General features: G+C 44.7%; 2 protein-coding genes across 3 annotated transcripts in view; both read left to right on the top strand.

The window, feature by feature from the left end:
* Positions 1 to 19,423, top strand: part of LOC144597816 (quinone oxidoreductase-like protein 2) — a 31,152-nt gene that overhangs the window by 2,383 nt on the left and 9,346 nt on the right. The window contains exons 2-10 of one of the 2 annotated variants that reach the window (XM_078407436.1): positions 548 to 704; positions 2,355 to 2,451; positions 3,084 to 3,142; positions 6,696 to 6,761; positions 7,513 to 7,622; positions 9,058 to 9,139; positions 9,529 to 9,710; positions 14,290 to 14,518; positions 18,163 to 18,547. In XM_078407436.1, the coding sequence (XP_078263562.1) occupies positions 548 to 704; positions 2,355 to 2,451; positions 3,084 to 3,142; positions 6,696 to 6,761; positions 7,513 to 7,622; positions 9,058 to 9,139; positions 9,529 to 9,710; positions 14,290 to 14,518; positions 18,163 to 18,231 (1,051 nt within the window). In that variant the 3' untranslated portion in view covers positions 18,232 to 18,547. Of the gene's footprint in view, positions 1 to 547; positions 705 to 2,354; positions 2,452 to 3,083; positions 3,143 to 6,695; positions 6,762 to 7,512; positions 7,623 to 9,057; positions 9,140 to 9,528; positions 9,711 to 14,289; positions 14,519 to 18,162; positions 18,548 to 19,423 lie in introns of those variants that run through there. The other variant, XM_078407437.1, reaches the window with a different exon arrangement.
* Positions 16,444 to 18,155, top strand: gtpbp3 (GTP binding protein 3, mitochondrial). The gene has a single exon (XM_078407435.1). The coding sequence runs from the start codon at positions 16,561 to 16,563 to the stop codon at positions 17,812 to 17,814; it is 1,254 nt and encodes a 417-aa protein (XP_078263561.1). The 5' UTR covers positions 16,444 to 16,560; the 3' UTR covers positions 17,815 to 18,155.

Below are 19,423 nucleotides of genomic sequence, written 5' to 3'. Positions count from 1 at the left end.
AGTGGAGATTTTTTTCCTTTTCATCTTTAGCCTTTGTTCACCCATTTGCCAATCAATCCATCTCTCACCTTTATCCATTTGCCAGGCTTTGTCCCACCCCTACCTCTTTTCCAGCTTTCAACCTCCTACAACAATCAGCCTGAAGAAGGGTTCCGATTTGAAACGTCACCTATCCAAGTCCACCAAGATGCTGTCTGACCCACTGAGTTACTCCAACATTTTGTATAAATTAATGTTTAAGGTTGAGCTGCTTAATGTTTCCAGCATTTTCTGTTTTTATTTCAAATTTCCAAAATCAGCACTTTTATGATTTTTATTATAAGGAGATACAGAACAGAAATAAGTTCTTTGCCCCTCCCCCACCAATTTTACCACTGTCCTACAAACTGGGGGCAGTTTACAGCATCAAGTTAACCTACCAATTTTCTTTCACACGTGGGTGGAAACTGGAACACCCAGGGAAAGCCCATACATTCGCAGAGAGTTTGTGTGAGCTCAGCTATTTAAAGATCACAGACTGAAAATACTATTTATTTCTTTTGTACAGGAGGACTAATTTACTCAGAAAAATAAACGGACTGGCAGGAATTGGTACCAGCAGTGCCACAAATTTGAGGGATTCCTACCAAGCAGCGCTGTGTACTGACCTAACGAAGCCATTGGAGATCCAGCAACTGCCTGCAGTTGCACTCAAACCCACTGAGGTAAATTGCTCTGCTTGGGTAGATGCAGTTAGTATTTCTTCTTGCGTTTGAGGCAGCAGAAGTTATGTAACGCCCTCCAGGCGCTGTAGACAAAGGTGGCAATCCCGTGGGTGTGGCTCTCGGTGTAGGCGGCCAGTGTATAACCAGGGAACTTCAGATGGAAGCTGTCACTTTTGTGAGTCTCTTGGAGCAGGATTGCAGTGACTTTGTGGGTCTGTAGCAGATGTTCAATGATGGTGGTCTTCGCCTTGGTGAGGCCTTCCGCATTCAGCTGCAGCAGGATGATGCCATCCAGTTCGACAACCATAGGTGCCCGCCCTAAGAAGGGCGCATGCTCAGCCACTGAGGTTGCATTTGGGCTGCAAGCTGTTGTTGTTTGTTCGTTGTTATTTCTGCTTCTGCTGCCTCTGTTTGTTGTCGTTCGCCTGACTAAGGTCAGTTGACAGGGCTCACAACATGAGGAGGTCGACAACATGAGCCCCATGCAGTTAGTTTAAATAGCACTTCACCCTCAGTTTGGTTCAAATCTAAAATAAAGAACAGAAAACTTGCTTACTACACTGAATTAAAACAAAATGCCAGCGTCACTCAGCAGTTCTGGCAGCAACTGTGGAGGGAGTGGATAGGCGATGTTTTCAGTTGGGACCCATCTGCAGGCCGATAGTAGAGTGGGGGAGGGAGGGAAGGGAGAAAGCTGGAAAAGAGGTGGGGGATGGACAAAGCCAGGCAAGTGATAGGTAGATACGCATGAGGGGGATTTTGATTGGCGGATGGAAGAACATCAGAAAGACGAGGAGAAGAAATGGGTGTGCTCTAGAAATGGGAGGCACGGGAAAGGGAAAGGGGGCTATTAGCTAAAATTGGAGAATTCACTGTTCGTACTGTTGGGTTGTAAGCTACCCAATCGGGACATGAGGTGCTGTTCTTCCAGTTTGCATGTGACATTACCATGGCAATGGAGGAGGCCCAAGACAGAAAGGTCAGTATGGGAAAGGGAGTTAAAATGGTTAGCAGCCGGGAGACCCAGAAGGCCTTGGCGGACCGAGCACAATTACACTAATGCTCTCTTAAAATTAATTATGAGAATGGAGTAAATTAACCCAACAGTTTCTTCCAACTAACCCAACTGAATCATCATACCACAACCAGAGAGCAGTGCTGAACTACTATCTACCTTTTTGATGACCCTCGGACTATCCTTGATCGGACTTTGCTGGCTTTATCATGCATTAAACGTTATTCCCTTATCATGTATCTATATACTGTAAATGCAATAATTGTAATCATGTGTTGTCTATCTGCTGACTGGTTAGCACGCAACAAAAGCTTTTCACTGTACCTCAGTACACATGACAATAAACTGAACTGAACTGATCTGGGTCTTGTTAAGCTCCTTGTACATGAGAACCAGAAAAGTGCATTGACCATGTACATGAGGGGGGCACAGAGAGGTGACTGAACGTGAGTGGATGAAGTGCGTTCACTATACAAGCTAAAGGGGTGTCGAGACCTAGTGTTGGACCTGTACTGGCACTGTAACCGACACAAGAGGTGCATGGACACCAAATGGGACAGACAATATACTATTGCATTATTTTCTGGTGCTCTACTGAATCTTTGGATTAAAAGTGCCCTTCTTTCCATTGTAAGGTGCGAGTGGACATTCACTGCTGCGGTGTGAACTTTGCTGACATTCTGATATGCCGGGGACAGTATCAGCAGCGGCCACAGGTCCCCTTCACTCCAGGTAAGCTCGTTGGGTTATGGCTTCAGTTGTGTATGAACATTGCTCTCGTTATTGTCTTATTTTTTTATTCCAAATACAATTGGAATCAGGCTAAATGCTCAGTGGGTCAGTGAATGGCCAAGGTGTCTTTAATCTGGAGCACTATTTCCAAGATTTCTGGGAAATAGCTTGAGAGCACAGATTACAATTAATGGACTTAAGACCATAGTGTTGTATCCTTATTGTTTTGATGTGGTTATGCTTTATACTTAATTGTTAACTGTATGTTTGTGTTGTCATTTGTGAGCGGAGCACCAAGGCACATTCCTTGTATATGCATACTTGGCCAATAAACTTATTCATTCATTCATTCATTCAAACATGAGGAAGCTCTTAAATCACAAAATTATGAACACCTCAATAGTTTTTCAGCATGCTGGAAACAATGTGTTTTCCTCCCACTCACGGTGCTTCTGTGACTTGTTTGAGTATCTTTTCACAGTTTTGATAATCAGAGATCAATCTCTATTTCTTGACTGTCTACTTTCGTTTTTGTGACAGTAGAACTCACAAAAAAGCAAGTGATGTGCTCACAAATAAAATTTCATGTTCAGGATAATATATTGCCCCAGTGATCTGTGTTTGTTTTGTAGGAATGGAGTTCACCGGATCAGTGACAGAGGTTGGTACAAATGTCGCAAAAGTTTGCAAGGTAAGTCTTCACAATTCCAATGCATTGGGCCCCCTCTAGCAAACTGGGGGGGGGGGTTAAATACAGCATATGTTTTAACGCCAAGATGCTAGGTACACAGTCATAGATAATTTTCCCAGATTTGCTCAGGCAGCATCAACTTGCCAGCATGGCATGATAAGGGTGAAGGTTTGTTATGGAAGTGCAGAGAAGGCTGACAGGAGGGTCCTAGCTTCTCATCAAGTCATGCAACATGGAAACAGGTCCTTCAGATCATCCATTGAACACCCGTCTACAGAGGGTGGTGGGTGGATGGAATGAGCTGCCAGAGGAGGTCGTTGAGATTGATATGGTAACAACACATTGATTAAGCTAGTGCAGGACCCGTAGCATATGTTATAATGGGGCCTTAAACACGGGACAAGGTGATGTCATCGCCCGCGCCCCACGTGACCTCACCCAGCCAGTGTCCACATGCTCCCACTCCACCAAATGACGGCCGCCCAGGCCGGGAGGTGGGATGCAACCTCCATTCGGCGAACACACTTGGCCCCCGTCCCCGAACACACTTGGCCCCGCTCCCCAAACACACTTAGCACCGCTCCCCAAATTCAATTAACGTTAACGAGCTCCATTAGCCTACACTGTCTGGACCTACAGTGTCAGGGCCTACAACGGCCCGGGGGCCTAATATGGGACTCTCAGAGAGTGTGTGATGGAGGGGTTTAGTTTAGAGATACAGCGCTAAAACAGTCCCTTCGGCCCACCGTCCGTACCAACCAGCAATCCTCGCACACACCTGGGACAATTTTACACATACACCAAGCCAATTAACCTACAAACCTGTACGTCTTTGGAGTGTGGGAGGAAACCGAAGATCTTGGAGAAAACCCACGCGGTCACGGGGAGAACGTACAAACTCCAGACAGACAGCACCCATGGTTGGGATGGAACCTGGGTCTCCGGTGCTGCAAGGGCTGTAAGGCAGCAACTCCACCACTGAGCCACTGAGGGGAGAATGACGGAGGATTGTGAGAAGAGGGCCGGAGGAGTGGGAGCCGAAGGAGAGGAGTGAATTGGGGCGGGAGGGACGGAGTAGGGGTAGGGAGTGCTGGAGCAGTGGATGCTGAGAGGCATGCAAGGTGTGGGTAGAGGAGGTGGTAGAAGAGTGGAGGAGAAGACAGGGCCCGGGAAGTGAGGAGAGAAGGCTGGGGGATTGGTGAGCTTTTGGTTCGGGTGAGAGGGATTTTGGGAGCATGGGCCAGAAGAGTAGAGAGAGAGAGAGGTACGGACGGGTAGGGGCTGAGAAAAGGCCGAAAGTGTGAGGGAAAGTACCTATAGAAATGGAAAGTAAAGGCCGGAGGGGGGGAGGGGCATGGAGGGAGGTGTGGGGGAAAGAGGTTCGGAGGAAACGGGGAGAGCATAATGGAGATGCGCAGGGGGGAGAGTGGGATGGAGAAGAGGAGGGAGAGGGACAGGATTGGGAATAAAAGGGGGAGGTAGATTGGCGGAAGAGAGGACTAGAACAGTAGCTATTTGGAGCGCTGAAAATCTGAGAGGTGAGAGGGAAGGGGGATTGGGGAGAAGGAGAGAGGCGGAGGAGTGGGGAGAGAGAGAAGACCGCAGGAGTGAAGAGAGAGAGAAGGCCCTAGCAAGGAGAGGGAGGGGCGGAGGGATAGGGAAAGAACAGGCGGAAGGTATGCGGAAGAGTGAGCAGCAGAGGATTCGGGGGAACAAGTGCCAGAGGAGTGCGGAGACAGCGCTAGAGGACGAGGGAGAGTGGGAGTGATGGTAGCGAGGGGTGATGAGGTGGTGAAAGTGGCCCGGGGACTTTAGAGGAAAGAGCCGGTGAGCGAGGAGTGAGAGGGCTGGGATGTGTGGGGAGACAAGGCCAATATTGAAGCAGAGAGGTCCGTAGGAGTGAGGTGTTTGGGTGAGGCCGGAGGTGTGTGGAGTAAGAGGGCCGAGACTGGGCGGTTGGGTGGTGATGAGCCGGCTGCCCATTGGTCCGTGCAGCCCCGCCGCCAACACATTCTAACCGCAGTGGTTGGGAAGCTGCGCGCGCAACACGGCTTCCCTCAGTGGGATGCCGATTTCAAGCATTTAGCGCGGGGCCCGTAGCAAATGCTACTTTTACCACTATGTTAATCCGGCCCTGTAACAACATTTAAAGACATTTGGACAGGTGCATGAATGGGAAAGGTGAGAAGAATATTGTCCAAACCCGGGCAGCTGTGATTAGTGTAGATGGGGTATCTTGGACGGCATGGGCAGGTTGGGCTGAAGAGCTTGTTTCCGTGCGAAGTGACTCTATGCCTCTATACACTAAGTGCGGCATGATGGTGCAGAGGTAGAGTTGTTTCCATACAGCGCTAGAGACCTAAGTTTGATCCTAACAACAGGTGCCGTCTGTACGGTATTTACGTTCTCCCCGTGACCTGTGTGGGTTTTCCATGGGTGCTCCGGTTTTTCCCCACATTCCAAAGACGTACACACGCGTAGGTTAATTGACGTTGGTAAGATTTTTCATTGTTCCTCGTGTGCGTGTAAGATAATGTTAGTGTGCAGGGATCACTGGTGTGGTCTCAGTGAGCCGAAGGGCTTGTTTCCGCACTGTATCACTAAACTGAACAAATCTAAATTTTTCCTCTTGAAACCCCACACTCCCCACACCTTCCCCCGCTGCCAATTCTTCTCCCCCCCCCATCTCTTCTAAGAAAAATTAACAGCCACTTGACCGACCAATCTCGTAAGAATCCACTTCTGATGAGAAGTGTGGATTGTGGAAGCAAGGCGAGTGCCTTGAGCTCGGGTGTGATATTCTTGCCCCACCCTTGACGTCAGCTGATTTTCATTGCCTAGCCTCACACATTATAAATTATCATTAATTAAGAATTGGAAATATTTAATTTCAGGATTGTTTTGATACCCTTAAAAAGAATTTAATAAGAAATTAGCCGGGAGTGTTTCCTTCTTGTCTCCAGGTTTCCTTCTTTCTTTCTTTCTTTCTTTCTTTCTTTTTTTTTCTTTCTTGCTTCTCCTTTTTCCTCTTTTTTCTAACTGGGGGGTGGGGGGGAGGGAGGTTGTGGGTGGGGAGATAATACAGAACAATACATGTATAATCGAATTTATAATGTATAATCGAATTTATAATGTAGGTATCATTGGGTACGATGAGCTGTAACATGTATGTGTTTTGTTAAAATTTAAATAAAATTAATTAAAAAAAAAAAAAGAATGGTGCCGACCCGAAACGTCACCCATCCATGTTCTCTAGGGATGCTGCCTGACCCGCTGAGTTATTCCAGCACTTTGTATCCTTTTTAGAAAATATTTAATCTATGTAAACAAAATATTTGAAGAACCAATGTTTTCCACAGATGACAATTGTCGCCAACTGGTTGTTAAAAATTGAAATTGATTTGAATCTGGATTCATCATTGACCTCTGCATTTTTCCAATTTTTGGGGGTAGTAGGTGGAGTGCCAGCACACCTCACCATCTGTGAGAGTTGTTTAATTGAGCACAGCACAGGTTTATTTATGAATTGAGATCTGTTTTGTTTTCTGTTCAGGGAGACCGAGTGTTAGGCGTGTGTCCCATGGGGGCAATGGCGGAGCAGTGCATCATTGACCACACGGTGAGTGGCATTGAGTTTCAGAAAAGACAGCCGAGGATGGCAAATCTGTTCTCAAATTCTGGTGATTTACTGAGATTAACAGTGTTTAGGGCTGAGGTGGGGTGGGAGGAGTGCAATTTGGCATAATATTTGGTTCGGGATGTATGGTTGAAATACTACTTCAAGGGTAATGCATGGTGGCGTAATGTTAGAGTTGCTGCCTCACAGCGCTAGAGACCCGGGTTGCATTCTGACAATGGGTTCTATTTGTACGGAGTTTGTATATTCTCCCTGTGAATGTGTCGGTTTTCTCCGGCTTCCACCCACACTCCAGGTTTGTAGGTTAATTGGCTTCTGTAAATTGTCCCTAGTAGGATAGAACTAGTATACGGTCGATTATTGGTCGGCATGGACTCAGTGAGCCGAAGGGCCTATTTCCACATTGTATCTCTAATATAAATGTCAAAAAAAGCCTGAATTCCCAGGAACTGGGTGAGACTGAATTGCTGCCTTTGTGGAGTTTGGCTTATACTGTACTTAAATTATTTCTCATGTTGGTTACAGCTTTAGACCAGCCGAGAGTCTGACAAAATGCAGTGACCAACACCATTAAAGTGGTCACGTCTCACTCTGCAAGGCGGCACTATGCTTAATTGGCTGGGGGGCAAGATGGGGGTCGGTAGAACAGCGTACAATCAGGAGTGGCTGGTGAGGTTGTCAATATGCTGAGTTGGTTTGAAGTGCGTATCTGATGCACCTGAAATCCCTGTAGATGCTGTGGCCATTCGATGAAACCATCCCTTATGAGGTGGCGACAGTGTTACCGGTATCATACGGCACATCCATTCTGGCTCTGCAGCACCGAGCAAAGACACAGCCAGGGTGAGAAGATACGAGACTTCATTCAATCTTAGTTTGCCTTTCATATTAAACACTACAACCTTCTGAACTACATAGACTTGGGGGGCATTGTTTTTGTCTTTGCACTATTATTGTTTGTTTTATATTTGTTATATACTGAACTTTTTGTTGTTTACTATGGTGTTTCCAGAGTACTATGCTTACATATCATTGCTCTGTTTTGGGGCATATGACAATAAACCATTCTTGACTGGACACGTGAACCCGGATCCGGATAATGTATCTTCTTCCACCACCATCCCAGGCAGCACATTCCAGGTGCCCACCACTCTGTGTGTAAATAAAACTTGTTCCATACATCTCCATTAAACTTTCCCCTCTGACCTTAAAACTGTGCCCTCTGGTCTTTGACATTTCCACCCCGGGAAAAGGTTCTGACTACCCCGTATAACCCCCTGTGATTTTATATACTTCTATCAGGTCTATCCTCAACCTTTTGACATTTTAGAGAAAACAATCCAAGTTTGTCCAACCTCTCCTTATTGGTAACACACTCAAATGTAGACAGCATTCTGGCAAACCTTTACTGCACTTTCTCCAAAGTCTCCACATCCTTCTTGTCATGGGGGAACCTGAACTGTATGCAACTTCAAATGTGGCTAAACCAAAGTTTTATAAACTTGCAACAGGCATCTATGGACTTGGACCCCTAGATCCCTCTGTACATTAATGCTGTTACGGATTTTTCCATTAACTGTATACTTTCCCCTTGCATTCGACCTCCTAAAGTACAATGCCTCACACTTTGTTGGATTGAACTCTAACTGCCATTTCTCTGCCCAGATCTAAATCCTGTTATATTCTTTAACAGTCTTCCTCACTGTCTTCAACTCCCACCAATTTCGGTGTCATCTATAAACTTAAAAACAACAGAGTTTCCAGCATAATTCTATGCGGGATTTCACTGGTCACAGATCTTCAGCTAACATCCTTCCATCACAACCCTCTGTCTTCTGTGAGTTACTACTAAATCACCATTGATCCCATGCACCTTAATCTCCTGGATCAGTCACTGACGTGAGGCTGTCTGGTCTATAATTTCCTGGAAACTCTATACTTCCCTTGTGAAACAAGGGAACAACATTGGCTACTCTCCAATCCTCTGGGATTTTGTCCATAGCTGGATGGGATACAAAGATCTATGGCAAAGCCCCTGCAATCTCCTCTCTTGTCTCTCTCAATAACCTGGGATAGATCACATCAGGCTCTGTGGAGCCAATGCCGCTTCCTTGTTTAATACTGTCCTTAAAGCTCATCTCTTTAGCTATGGTGTTGGTCTCTATTTAAACACATGGTTCTGAAGCAACGTTGTTTTCTGAGCATGGGCTTCGGGATTTCGGAGAGGTCTGGAATTAATCTGAAGTTGTGACTCTTTGTTTCTGGTACTATTTCCCAGGGAGACTGTTCTGGTGACCGCGGCCGCTGGCGCAGCAGGACTTGCAGCAGTGGACATTGCATCTCACGTTCTAAATGCGAAGGTATGATGCTCGTTTATTTCTGATACACTTATTTGTTGTCTGGTTTAGATTTAGCGCTTTCCTTTCCAGCATTCCACCCACCCCCCCCCCCCCCCCCCCACCCGCTGAAAATTTAATGATTGGTAGAACTTTTGTGGAGAGATGGACAGGAGGAAAAGTCTCTCAGCATGGGCTGCCTGTTCCGCATGAGTTTTAGCATGTCTGCTTTTATCTTGGATTTTAAACATGTGCAGCATTTTACTTTTGAAAATATTCTGCAGGCACCTGTCCCCATCAATGAGTGCTGCGTCTGCTCTCTCCCTCTCCTCATTCCCTCTTTCTACCCCTCCCTCAATCTCTCCCACTTCCTCAATCTCTCTCCGCTTCTCTCTCTCTCTCTCTCTCTCCAGGTCATTGCGGCTGCAGGAACGGATGAGAAATGTGAATTGGCTGTACAAAAAGGTGCAGTGGCAGCCATCAATTACACCACACAGAGCGTGAAGGAAGAGGTGAAAAAATTTACTGGAAACAAAGGAGTGGATGTAGTTTTTGATGCTGTGGGAGGAGATATATTCAAGGAAGCTTTCAACAGGTATTTTCATCATCATCAAAGTGCTTGTGGCACTGACTACTGAACCAGCAAAGCGTGACAGCCAATAATAGAGGGATGTAGAATCAAACTTTGTCCATTCAGTTGATCAACACAAAGTGCTGGTTTAACTCATTGGGTCAGGCTGCATCTCTGGATAAAAAGGATAGGTGATGTTTTGTGTTGGGACCCTTCGTCAGACCAACTGAGAAAGGTACGGGGTGGGGAAGGACTGGAGGCAAGAAAAAAATGAGGCCAAATCAGGACCATCAACTGATAACCTCGGGCAGGGTGGTGCCCGAGTTGGCTAATTGTTGGCTAAGGAAGGTGTGATCTCAAGAGGGATACAATGTGAACTGTGGAACTGGTAAAACAGGAGAGAGGAGTGTTTGTAGAAGTTCATTCAATTGTTTGTCTTAGTTTGGACAATATGTCAGGGGTGAGACCATGTCAGAGGAACTATAAGCTGAAGACTCCTCTGGGTGCTGCACCATGCCTTCAGCTCAACAGTCAGATAAATGAAAGAGTTATGTAATGTACATGGGAACAGGCTGCTTTGACCTCCTCTGGCTACCAAGAGATGAACAGATTGACATGCCGGAAATCAGGAGTTGGAAAATGGTTTACCCCAAGGAATGTTAATTGGAAAGCAGCCTATGACATTCTGTGGGTCCAATCTTCTGATTGCATTCATCGCTTCAACCTCTCTCGGCTGTAAATATAAACTACATCAGGACGGGAACAGGATTTGTTTGCAGCGTCATAAGAGGCAATCATGTCAGAGGATGTTGGCTGCTGGTTGCATGACTTTGGAGTCCATTCACAACTCCCGAGCAAACGGGCATGGGCCGCTTCAAGACCTAAACAACGTTTAACACAGTGATAACTAGCAAGTTAATTACAGTGGCGGAACTGGTAGAGCTGTGACTTCACCATTGTCAAGTCACTCACCATCAATGTCCTGGGGTGATCATTAACCAGGCACTCAACAGAACCAGTCAAATAGATACCATGGCTGGAAGAGCAGGTTGGAGGCTGGGAATCCTTTAGCGAGTGATATCGTATATTTCCAACACCTAAAAGGCATGTCAGGTGTGTGATAGAATGCTGTCCATTTGCTTGGATGAGTATTGCTGCAATAATAATAATAATAATAATAATAATAAGCATTTATTTTATATAGCGCCTTATCAGGTGCTCAAAGCGCTTTACATAAACAATCAAACATAAAAACAAACAGACAAACTATCCTAACGGAGAAGCGGCGAATGAACAACGCCAGCGTCCTCTCACGTCAGGGTCCGGCAGTAGACAACAAAAAGCACAGGACACACAGATACAATTTTTACACAATTTTTTTACACAATTTTTACACAAACAGCCATCACAGTGATTGCTCTAGGCACACCCTCACTGTGATGGAAGGCAAAGTCTTATCTCCTCCTGATTTCTTCTCCCGTGGTGCCACGAGGTGATCGAGGCTCCCAACTTTTTGAAGCCCCCACCGGGCGATGGAAAGTCCCAGGGCCGAGCCAAGCCAAGCAGGCCGATGAAAGTCCTGAGCCCCCACCGGGCGATGGAAAGTCCCAGGGCCGAGCCAAGCAGGCCGATGAAAGTCCTGAGCCCCCACCGGGCGATGGAAAGTCCCAGGGCCGAGCCAAGCAGGCCGATGAAGGTCCTGAGCCCCCACCAGGCGATGGAAAGTGCCGCGGCCAGGCCACGCAGGGCGATGAAGGGCCTGCGGGCGGGTCGATCATACCTCGCACTTCGGGGCGGTCGAAGCTGCTACGGCTGGAGCTCCCAAAAGCCGGTCGCCAGCCAGGGACCTGCGAGCTCCCGATGTTGCGGTCTGCAGGGCCCACGGCCGAAGCCTCCGAGATGGTAAGTCCAGGCCCTGCGACCAGAGTCTTCAAGGTCGATCCCAGCTGGAGGCCGCCGACTCCACGATGTTAGGCCGTAGCGCGAACGGAGATACGACATGGTAAAGGTCGCATCTCCGTTGAGGAGGAGATTTGAAAAAAGGTTTCCCCCATCCCCCCCACCACCCCCCCACATACACAGAGTTAAAAATAAAACAAAACGTACATTTAAACGATGACAGACAAAAAAACAAAAAAAAGACAGAGAGACTGCCGGTGAGCCGCAGCTGTAACAATAATTACAATAAGCCGCAGCAATAACTCTCAATACCATCCAAAGTAAGTTGCTTGATTACCATCCCGTTGACTGCACTAACTATTTATTCCCGCCATCCTGGGATCTCTACCACAAAAAGGAATGAGCAGCAGGGGTGCTGGGAAACCACCACCTGCAGGTTCTTGTCCAACTCACACACCATTCTCACTCAATAAATCACTGGTTCTAAATCCTGGAGCTCATTTTGCCACAGCACCCAGGGAGCACCTTCCCCGAAGAATGGTTCTCAAAGAGAGAAGAGAGTAAATGTTGCCTAGATCATAAAATGAATGGAAAAAAGAGTCATAATTGCTGTCACGAGTCATATAGCATGAAAACAGGCACTTAGGCCCAATTCATCCATGCCATCCAAGAAGCCATTGGTCCATCTTGCCACCAATTTTAGCATCATCTGCAAACTTACTAACCCATTCTACCAACATTCACATCCAAATTGTTAGTATAAATAGCTAACATAGAAAATAGGTGCAGGAGTAGGCCATTTAGCCCTTCAAGCCAGCACCGCCATTCAATATGATCATGGATGATCATCCAAAATCAGTACCCCGTTCCTGCTTTTTCCCCATATCCCTTGATTCCGTCTGCCATAGGAGCTATATCTAACTCTCTCTTGAAAAGTGGACCAAGCACCAATTCCTATGGCACACTACTCATTACAAATTTTCAGTCCAAAAAAACAATCCACAAACACTCATGTTTTCTACCTTCAAGACAATTTTGTATCCATTTGGATAGCTCGCTTTGGATCCTTTATGTTTTAATCTTTGAGACCAGCTACCATGTGGATCTTTTTAAAAGGGCTTACTAAAGTTCATGTAGATGTCTATCGCACTTTCTTCATCAATTTTCTTGTTCACCTCTTCGAAAACCTCAATCAAATTGGTGCAGCACAATTTCCCACGCACAGAACTATGCTATCTATAATCAGTCCTTGACTTTCCAAATTCATGTGGATCCTGTCTGTCAGAATTGCCTCCAATAACTTACCCACCACCATTGATGTTAGGCTCACTGGTCTGTAATTCCTTGGCTTTTCCTTGCAGCCTTCCCTAAACAGAGGCACAATGTAAGCCATTCTCCAGTTTTCCAGCACCTTACCCGTGACTGAAGATGATGCAAGTACCTTTGCTAGGACTCCTGCAATTTCCTCCAGCTTCCCCCTATGCAGCAATCTGTGATCTCCTTACATAAGTAGGGATGTTTTCCCTAATAAAAACCATAACTCCCTCGCCTCTTATTTCACCACCTCAATCCCCCCTAATGTTTCTGTAATAGCTGTAATATCTCAGTCCCATGTACCTTCCCATGTCTTGAGTTCATATATTTAATCGCAGGCCCCTTTGAAATAAATCCATCAGTTTTCTCTCACTCCCTGCCTATCCTATTTTTTGCACTTGGTGTCTTTAACTTCTGTATTTGTCTCAACCTTCTCATCTACCTCACCACTTGTCCCAACCCCTGCCAGAGCAATTTAAACTCCTCCCGAGTAGTTCTAGCTCTTCTTTGGTGTTTGGATTTATTGTTAGCTCAGAATAGTGAGATCATTGTGCATCTAACAATGTCATTATGACTATCCTAGATGCTAGTTACTCAGGAAAAACATATGTAGATTTTGCCACAATAAATAGCGACTGAGACAAATAGCATTGATGTATCTCAGAGGAACTGGACATAAGAGGAAAAGGAATATAACAACAGAAAGAGATGAGGAAATGGGGGAATAGATTTATTTGGTGCAAAAAAAATTAAACATCTGGACATCTACTGGAAGAACGACATTGCCATTTTGGAATGGTTCTGTTTATTGTATGTTGGTTTATCTTTAGTTTTGCTCATGCTTGAGTCAGTAATCGACTGAAGCATGAGTGAGAATCCTCTTCCTTACCTCCCCTCCTCCTGACTGCTTCCTTACTAGTTCCTTACCTCCCCTCCTCCTGACTGCCTCCTTACTAAATCTCACTAGTTGGCACTGACTTTCCAAGTCTCTGAGAATTGGATCTGAAGAAATTTGATTTTTAATTTATGAACATAAACTTTGATGGTATGAACAGCGTTCAGGATGCTTTGAAGTAGTATTCAGTTGCACAATTGTTGATGTTGAACTCTGGACCCCGAGGTCAAAGTAAAAGATTCTGTGCCATTATTTCAGAGGCATCTTGAATCATATTTATCCACAATGAACAATAATAAAGCAGGTGATTCATTCATGATCAGAGTGATTGCCGTTTGCAATTTTGTAATCACCAAATTATCCAATTTCATTTAGTTTGATTCTCTGCTGTTTTTAGCCGTCTTGAGGTCATACTACAGAAATGTTGGTTGTCTTTTGTTGCCTTGGTTTGCTCAACTAACATTTAACTTATGGTCTGTGTTCCATTTCTGTCAGCTTGGCTTGGGAAGGCAGGATTGTGGCAGTTGGTTTTGCTGGGGGAAATATACCAAGCATACCAGCTAACCAACTGCTAATAAAGAATGTAACGGCCATGGGTGTTTACTGGGGAAGATATCAAGATATGAATTACCCAATCTTCTCCAAATCCATTATGTCCGTGATTCAATACTACAAGGAGGGAAGAATCAGACCTCACGTTGGTGCGGTCTTTAAACTGCAACAGGTAAACGTTTCTGCTGCTTCATATCAGGTTCTTGCATTCCATGAACACTATTTAGATTCTGGAAAATCTGGGACAAAAATAGAAAAAACTGAAGCCACATGTCACATCTGTCAGTATCCAAAAAGAGAAATGACAGATAAAATATCATTCTTTAGCATAATAGAGAAATCAGCAAATTTATTCCAGGGCTGAAAACTATAGATGGGCTGGGGAGAAGGAATCAAAAATAATTGTTATGGTTCCAGTCAAAGAAGTTAATGGGATCTGTAAATCCTCAAGTATTTGATTAATTACTGGGCACAAATTTAGTATACTCTAGCTCATTCATGGGTTAGGGTTATAATTATAATTATGAACCCAATAAAATACCTGTCTAAAGAGTCCAATAATATAATTTTAGAAAAATTATTAATGATTAAAAATATTATTTAAAAATATTTTTTGTGCACACAAATGAATCTTTACAACTCTCTCAGTTTTGTATTAAGGTGTTTTCAAATCATTGACTGCATTTTATTTCTCCTTTTGAACCCGTTTGTTGAGGGAGTTATTTCCTGTATTCATGTCACATGGTTACAGCTTAAAAAATAACTTTGCAGATGCTTATTCATATGTATTTCTAGAATTTTTGACGTTTGTCATCTTGTCGAAAATAGTTTTAAGAATGTGTTCCTGTGGAATGGGAGCAGTGACAGAGATTAAAAGGATAGGGGGAATTGGGGAGAATAGCCTGAACCAGATGGGAAATGAGTCATCAAATAGCAGGTTGAAGCTGCAGGCAAGTCAGAGATGTGCACAAAGATGTTGCAGGCAGTCGCTGCTAAAATCTGTTCTTTGCAGTTTATCTATTTTAAGATACTTCAATTATTATGCAGCTTTGTGTTTCTAGCTGAACTTTGCACAGCATCCTTGCTTCAAATATTCCAGCTTCCATTTGGCTTGTTTAAAAATGAAAAAAAGTCTCCTTTGCTCATGCAAATGATTGGACCATCTCGCAGTTTACACTAATTCGTCTAAGTCTATTGTTACAATATTCGACAAGTCTGAATCACTGGTCTGTTTCCTTGACTTTTAAAATGTTTTGAATGTTAGTGAAAATTAACATGCATGGCTTAAATTTCCTAAATGTGGATGCTGACATATCTTGCCTTGCAGTTTGGTGAGAATGTTTATGTATCACGTAGTAATTGAGGTGAATGGCATAGATTTAATTAAGGAAAATACAGGTGGGGAGAGGTCTGTTAAAATCTGAGATCTGAGATAAAAGCAGAAAGGCAGACATTGGCGGACAAGGTCAGAGATGAAAACACAAATGTTGTGAGATAAGGATAGAATGGTTGTGATTGTTGAAGCCAAAGGAATGTAGGTGGAAAGGGGGAGGGAGATGGGCACAAGGCCAGATGGAGCATAGGGAAGATGGTTTATGGTTAGTTACCTAAAATTGATGAATTCAATGTTTATATGGTTGGATTGTAAATTACCCGAGCAGAAGGTGCCTCACATGCAGAAAATCAACCTCTCCCAGCTTCCCTTGTTGGGAATCCAGAACTTGATTAATAATATATAAAATATATTTATTATTTCCTATTTGTTTCTATTTCCTTAAATGAAGTAACAGGGAGGAATATAATTATTAAAGAGGTAAAAAAATTCTTCCTCCGCTGAATGCTGTATGATGTTTAATACTTTTCGGATAAATGTTGATTTTGGAGAATGCCCAGAAATCCCTGGAGTTTTTTCTATTCTGCACAGTGTATCTCTTCTGTTTAATTACTTTTAAAGTAATAGACTTTTAATTTTTTTTCAAACAGCGTACTTTCCACGCCAGTTCTGTGAGGTCACAGTGTTCAGACTACTGTGAGAGAAGGACAATTTTTGCACTGAGCTCTGGTCATGGCAGATGTGGGGTAGCTGTTATCCGAGTGAGTGGTCCTGCTAGTAGGGATGCACTAAGCTCCTTGACTGGCCGGAGACCACTACCCTCAGCCAGGGTGGCTGTCATCAGGTCCCTGCTAGACCCCACGTCAGGGGAGTGCCTGGACATGGCCCTGGTGCTGTGGTTTCCAGGCCCACACAGCTTTACTGGAGAGGATTGCTGCGAGTTTCACGTCCACGGTGGATCAGCGGTAGTCGGTGGAGTACTTCAGGCCCTGGGAGGCTTGCCTGGGCTGCACCCAGCTGAAGCAGGGGAGTTCACAAAGCGTGCTTTTCAGAATGGGAAACTGGACTTGACTGAGGTGGAGGGCCTGGGAGACCTCATTCACGCTGAAACAGAAGCCCAAAGAAGACAGGCACTAAGGCAGATGTCTGGCGACCTGGGGGAGCTTTATCGTGGCTGGAGTGAGAGGCTAACTCGATGTCTGGCTCATGCAGAAGCTTACATTGATTTCAGCGAAGATGACAACATTGAGGAGGGCATACTTAACACAGTTGACAGTGATGTGCATGTGTTGCAGAGAGAGATTGACAGTCACCTGTGTGACAGTCGCCGAGGCGAAAGGTTGAGGGAGGGAGTTCATGTTACGATAGTCGGGGTGACAAATGTCGGCAAGAGTAGCCTTTTGAATGCAATTTGTCAAAAACCCACTGCCATAGTGTCACCTGTAGCGGGAACAACGCGAGATGTTGTGGAGGCGGCCCTGAACATTGGAGGGTACCCCATACTTTTGAGTGACACGGCAGGACTCCGAGAAACATCTGACATCGTCGAGCAGGAAGGCGTGAGGCGTGCGCGGCAGAGGTTGAATCAGGCGGATGTTGTCGTTGTGGTAGTGGATGCCACGGAGCTCCCAACACACTTGACTGATGCAGTCCACTTTCTCCAAGATTATCTAGGCAAAGTAATTTTGCATAAACCTAACGAGGATTGGGATAAGTCCAGCCCAGGACTGGTGGACTGGATTGTAGTTTGTAATAAGATGGATCTGGTTCGGGTGGAGGGCTTCAATAAGCTGCCCGTAATTCTTAAAGAACATGGACTGCCTCAGGTGTGCATGCTGTCATGTAAAACCGGCAATGGTTTTGATGACTTCCTACATCTCCTCGGTGAAAAAGTTGAAAAAATGTGTGGGAACCCCTTGGCTGGAAATCCTAGCCTGACGCAGGCCCGTCATCGGCTGCACCTCCAGAACTGTGCCCATTATCTGATGCAATATCACCAGCATCGAGAGCTGGACATTGTCATAGCTGCAGAGTATCTCAGAATGGCATTAAGAGAACTTGGAAAGATCACTGGAAAAATTGGAATTGAAGATATCCTGGAAGTTATATTCAAGAATTTCTGCATTGGTAAATAAAACATCCAAAAGAGAAGTTTATTTTTAACTCCTCTTGTCAGTGGATGCTACAGATCAGGATGTTTGTGATCTATAGAGTAGACGAGTTACTGATAAATTCAAGCAATCCTTGGATGAGTCCTTTTAAGCTCGTATCAATTCACTGCAAATATTGTACTATTGGCTCATGAAGGCAAGCGATGTGCAAGTAAAATCTTTGGAGAACTTGTTGTTCCTGATTACCTGGTCCATTAATTTATTTAGTAAGTTGAGAAATTTTACTGGTTAACAACTGTTATTTTTATTGATGAACGGCAGACAAGCAGACCATTTATTCTGCAGTACTTCATCAGATTTGTAATTTTCCAGGTAAATGAAGCTTTCCTCCACGTGTTGCAGCGCAAATCCATTGGGAAGGTCATCATAAGCATGAAATGAACTGAACTGAAGAGAAAATCCAGGGAAAAGCTGGACTAGGCACAGACTACTGGCCTTATTTTGAAATAAATAAACATTTTTTTATACACTGGTAACCCTTGTGCCTTAAAAGGCTAAATGTTTTTAGAAATTCCTAAAAAGCAGAGAAGTGCACATCTATATACTAAAACTCTCGTTTGTTATCTTGTTTGTGACTGAACTTCAGCCAAAACGGTACACGATAGCACCACGATTTTAGGCCCACCTTACCATTGTCACTTTAGTGATAATGCAAGTAGTTTCATTGAAATCGGTGTTATATTTTTAAAGTTATTCACATTTTAAAGTTTAAAAGGAGGGGAGGGAGAGGGGAGGAGGTAGGGGGGAGTGTGGGAGAAGGGAGGGGGGGGTTGAGGGGAGGGGGGGAGGACAAGGTGCTGCACCAATGCAGGAGAGGTTTGGCCCAACGGGTCCACTTGGTCTAGTAGTTTGTATTTACACAACATTTTTAAGGTGCATTCATAGAAAAGCTGATTTTTATTGATCACCAGGTCAATAATATATGGTGACGAGATTTCCGATGTGATTTGTTATGCAATGGGATAGAATGATATATAACACATTAGATTGATAGTGCATCATAAACCGAATAGTCACTCCCTCAACCAACTGTAGTGTCAACCATCTATCTACAGGCTGTGGTGCAGTTATTTGCCTCTCCTCCACTGCTGGACATGGGGGGCAGGGTGTGGTGGAGATGCCCCTCAAAATAAGGGAAGGGATTCCACGCCAGTGGGCCACATGGGTGGGGGGTAATTTTGTGTAATTGGTGTATTGAATATATGTATTGAATGTTCTTTCACGAACAAAGTATATATATTTTTTTAATTTAAACTTTGATAGCATCTCCCAAACCTCTTTTTGCCTAGTGCAGCAGATGAATATGAACTCCATCACCTGCTATTTTTCTTCAAATTACACATCATGCTGTCTTGAAAATATATTGCTGGCTCATGACTGTGCTTGGTCTAAATGTGCAGGAATTCAGGACCCAACCTGCAGCATTGAAATTCATGCAATGGGAGATCATCGGCAAGGCGGTAGAATTGCTGCCTCACAGCGCGTGCAGCCAATGTGCACAATGACTGCTGGCTGCTCGCATTACCCATTGAGAATGTTCTGCAGCAATCCTAGACATCCTGGTTGGCACACC

The sequence above is a fragment of the Rhinoraja longicauda genome, chromosome 11 (genome assembly GCF_053455715.1).
Source record: "Rhinoraja longicauda isolate Sanriku21f chromosome 11, sRhiLon1.1, whole genome shotgun sequence".
In the NCBI taxonomy this organism is placed as follows: domain Eukaryota; kingdom Metazoa; phylum Chordata; class Chondrichthyes; order Rajiformes; family Arhynchobatidae; genus Rhinoraja; species Rhinoraja longicauda.
This window is presented reverse-complemented; position numbering and strand designations above follow the sequence as displayed.

Excerpts from the sequence above, each read along its gene's own strand:
- gtpbp3 (XM_078407435.1), top strand. The coding sequence starts at position 16,561 with ATGGCCCTGGTGCTGTGGTTTCCAGGCCCACACAGCTTTACTGGAGAG.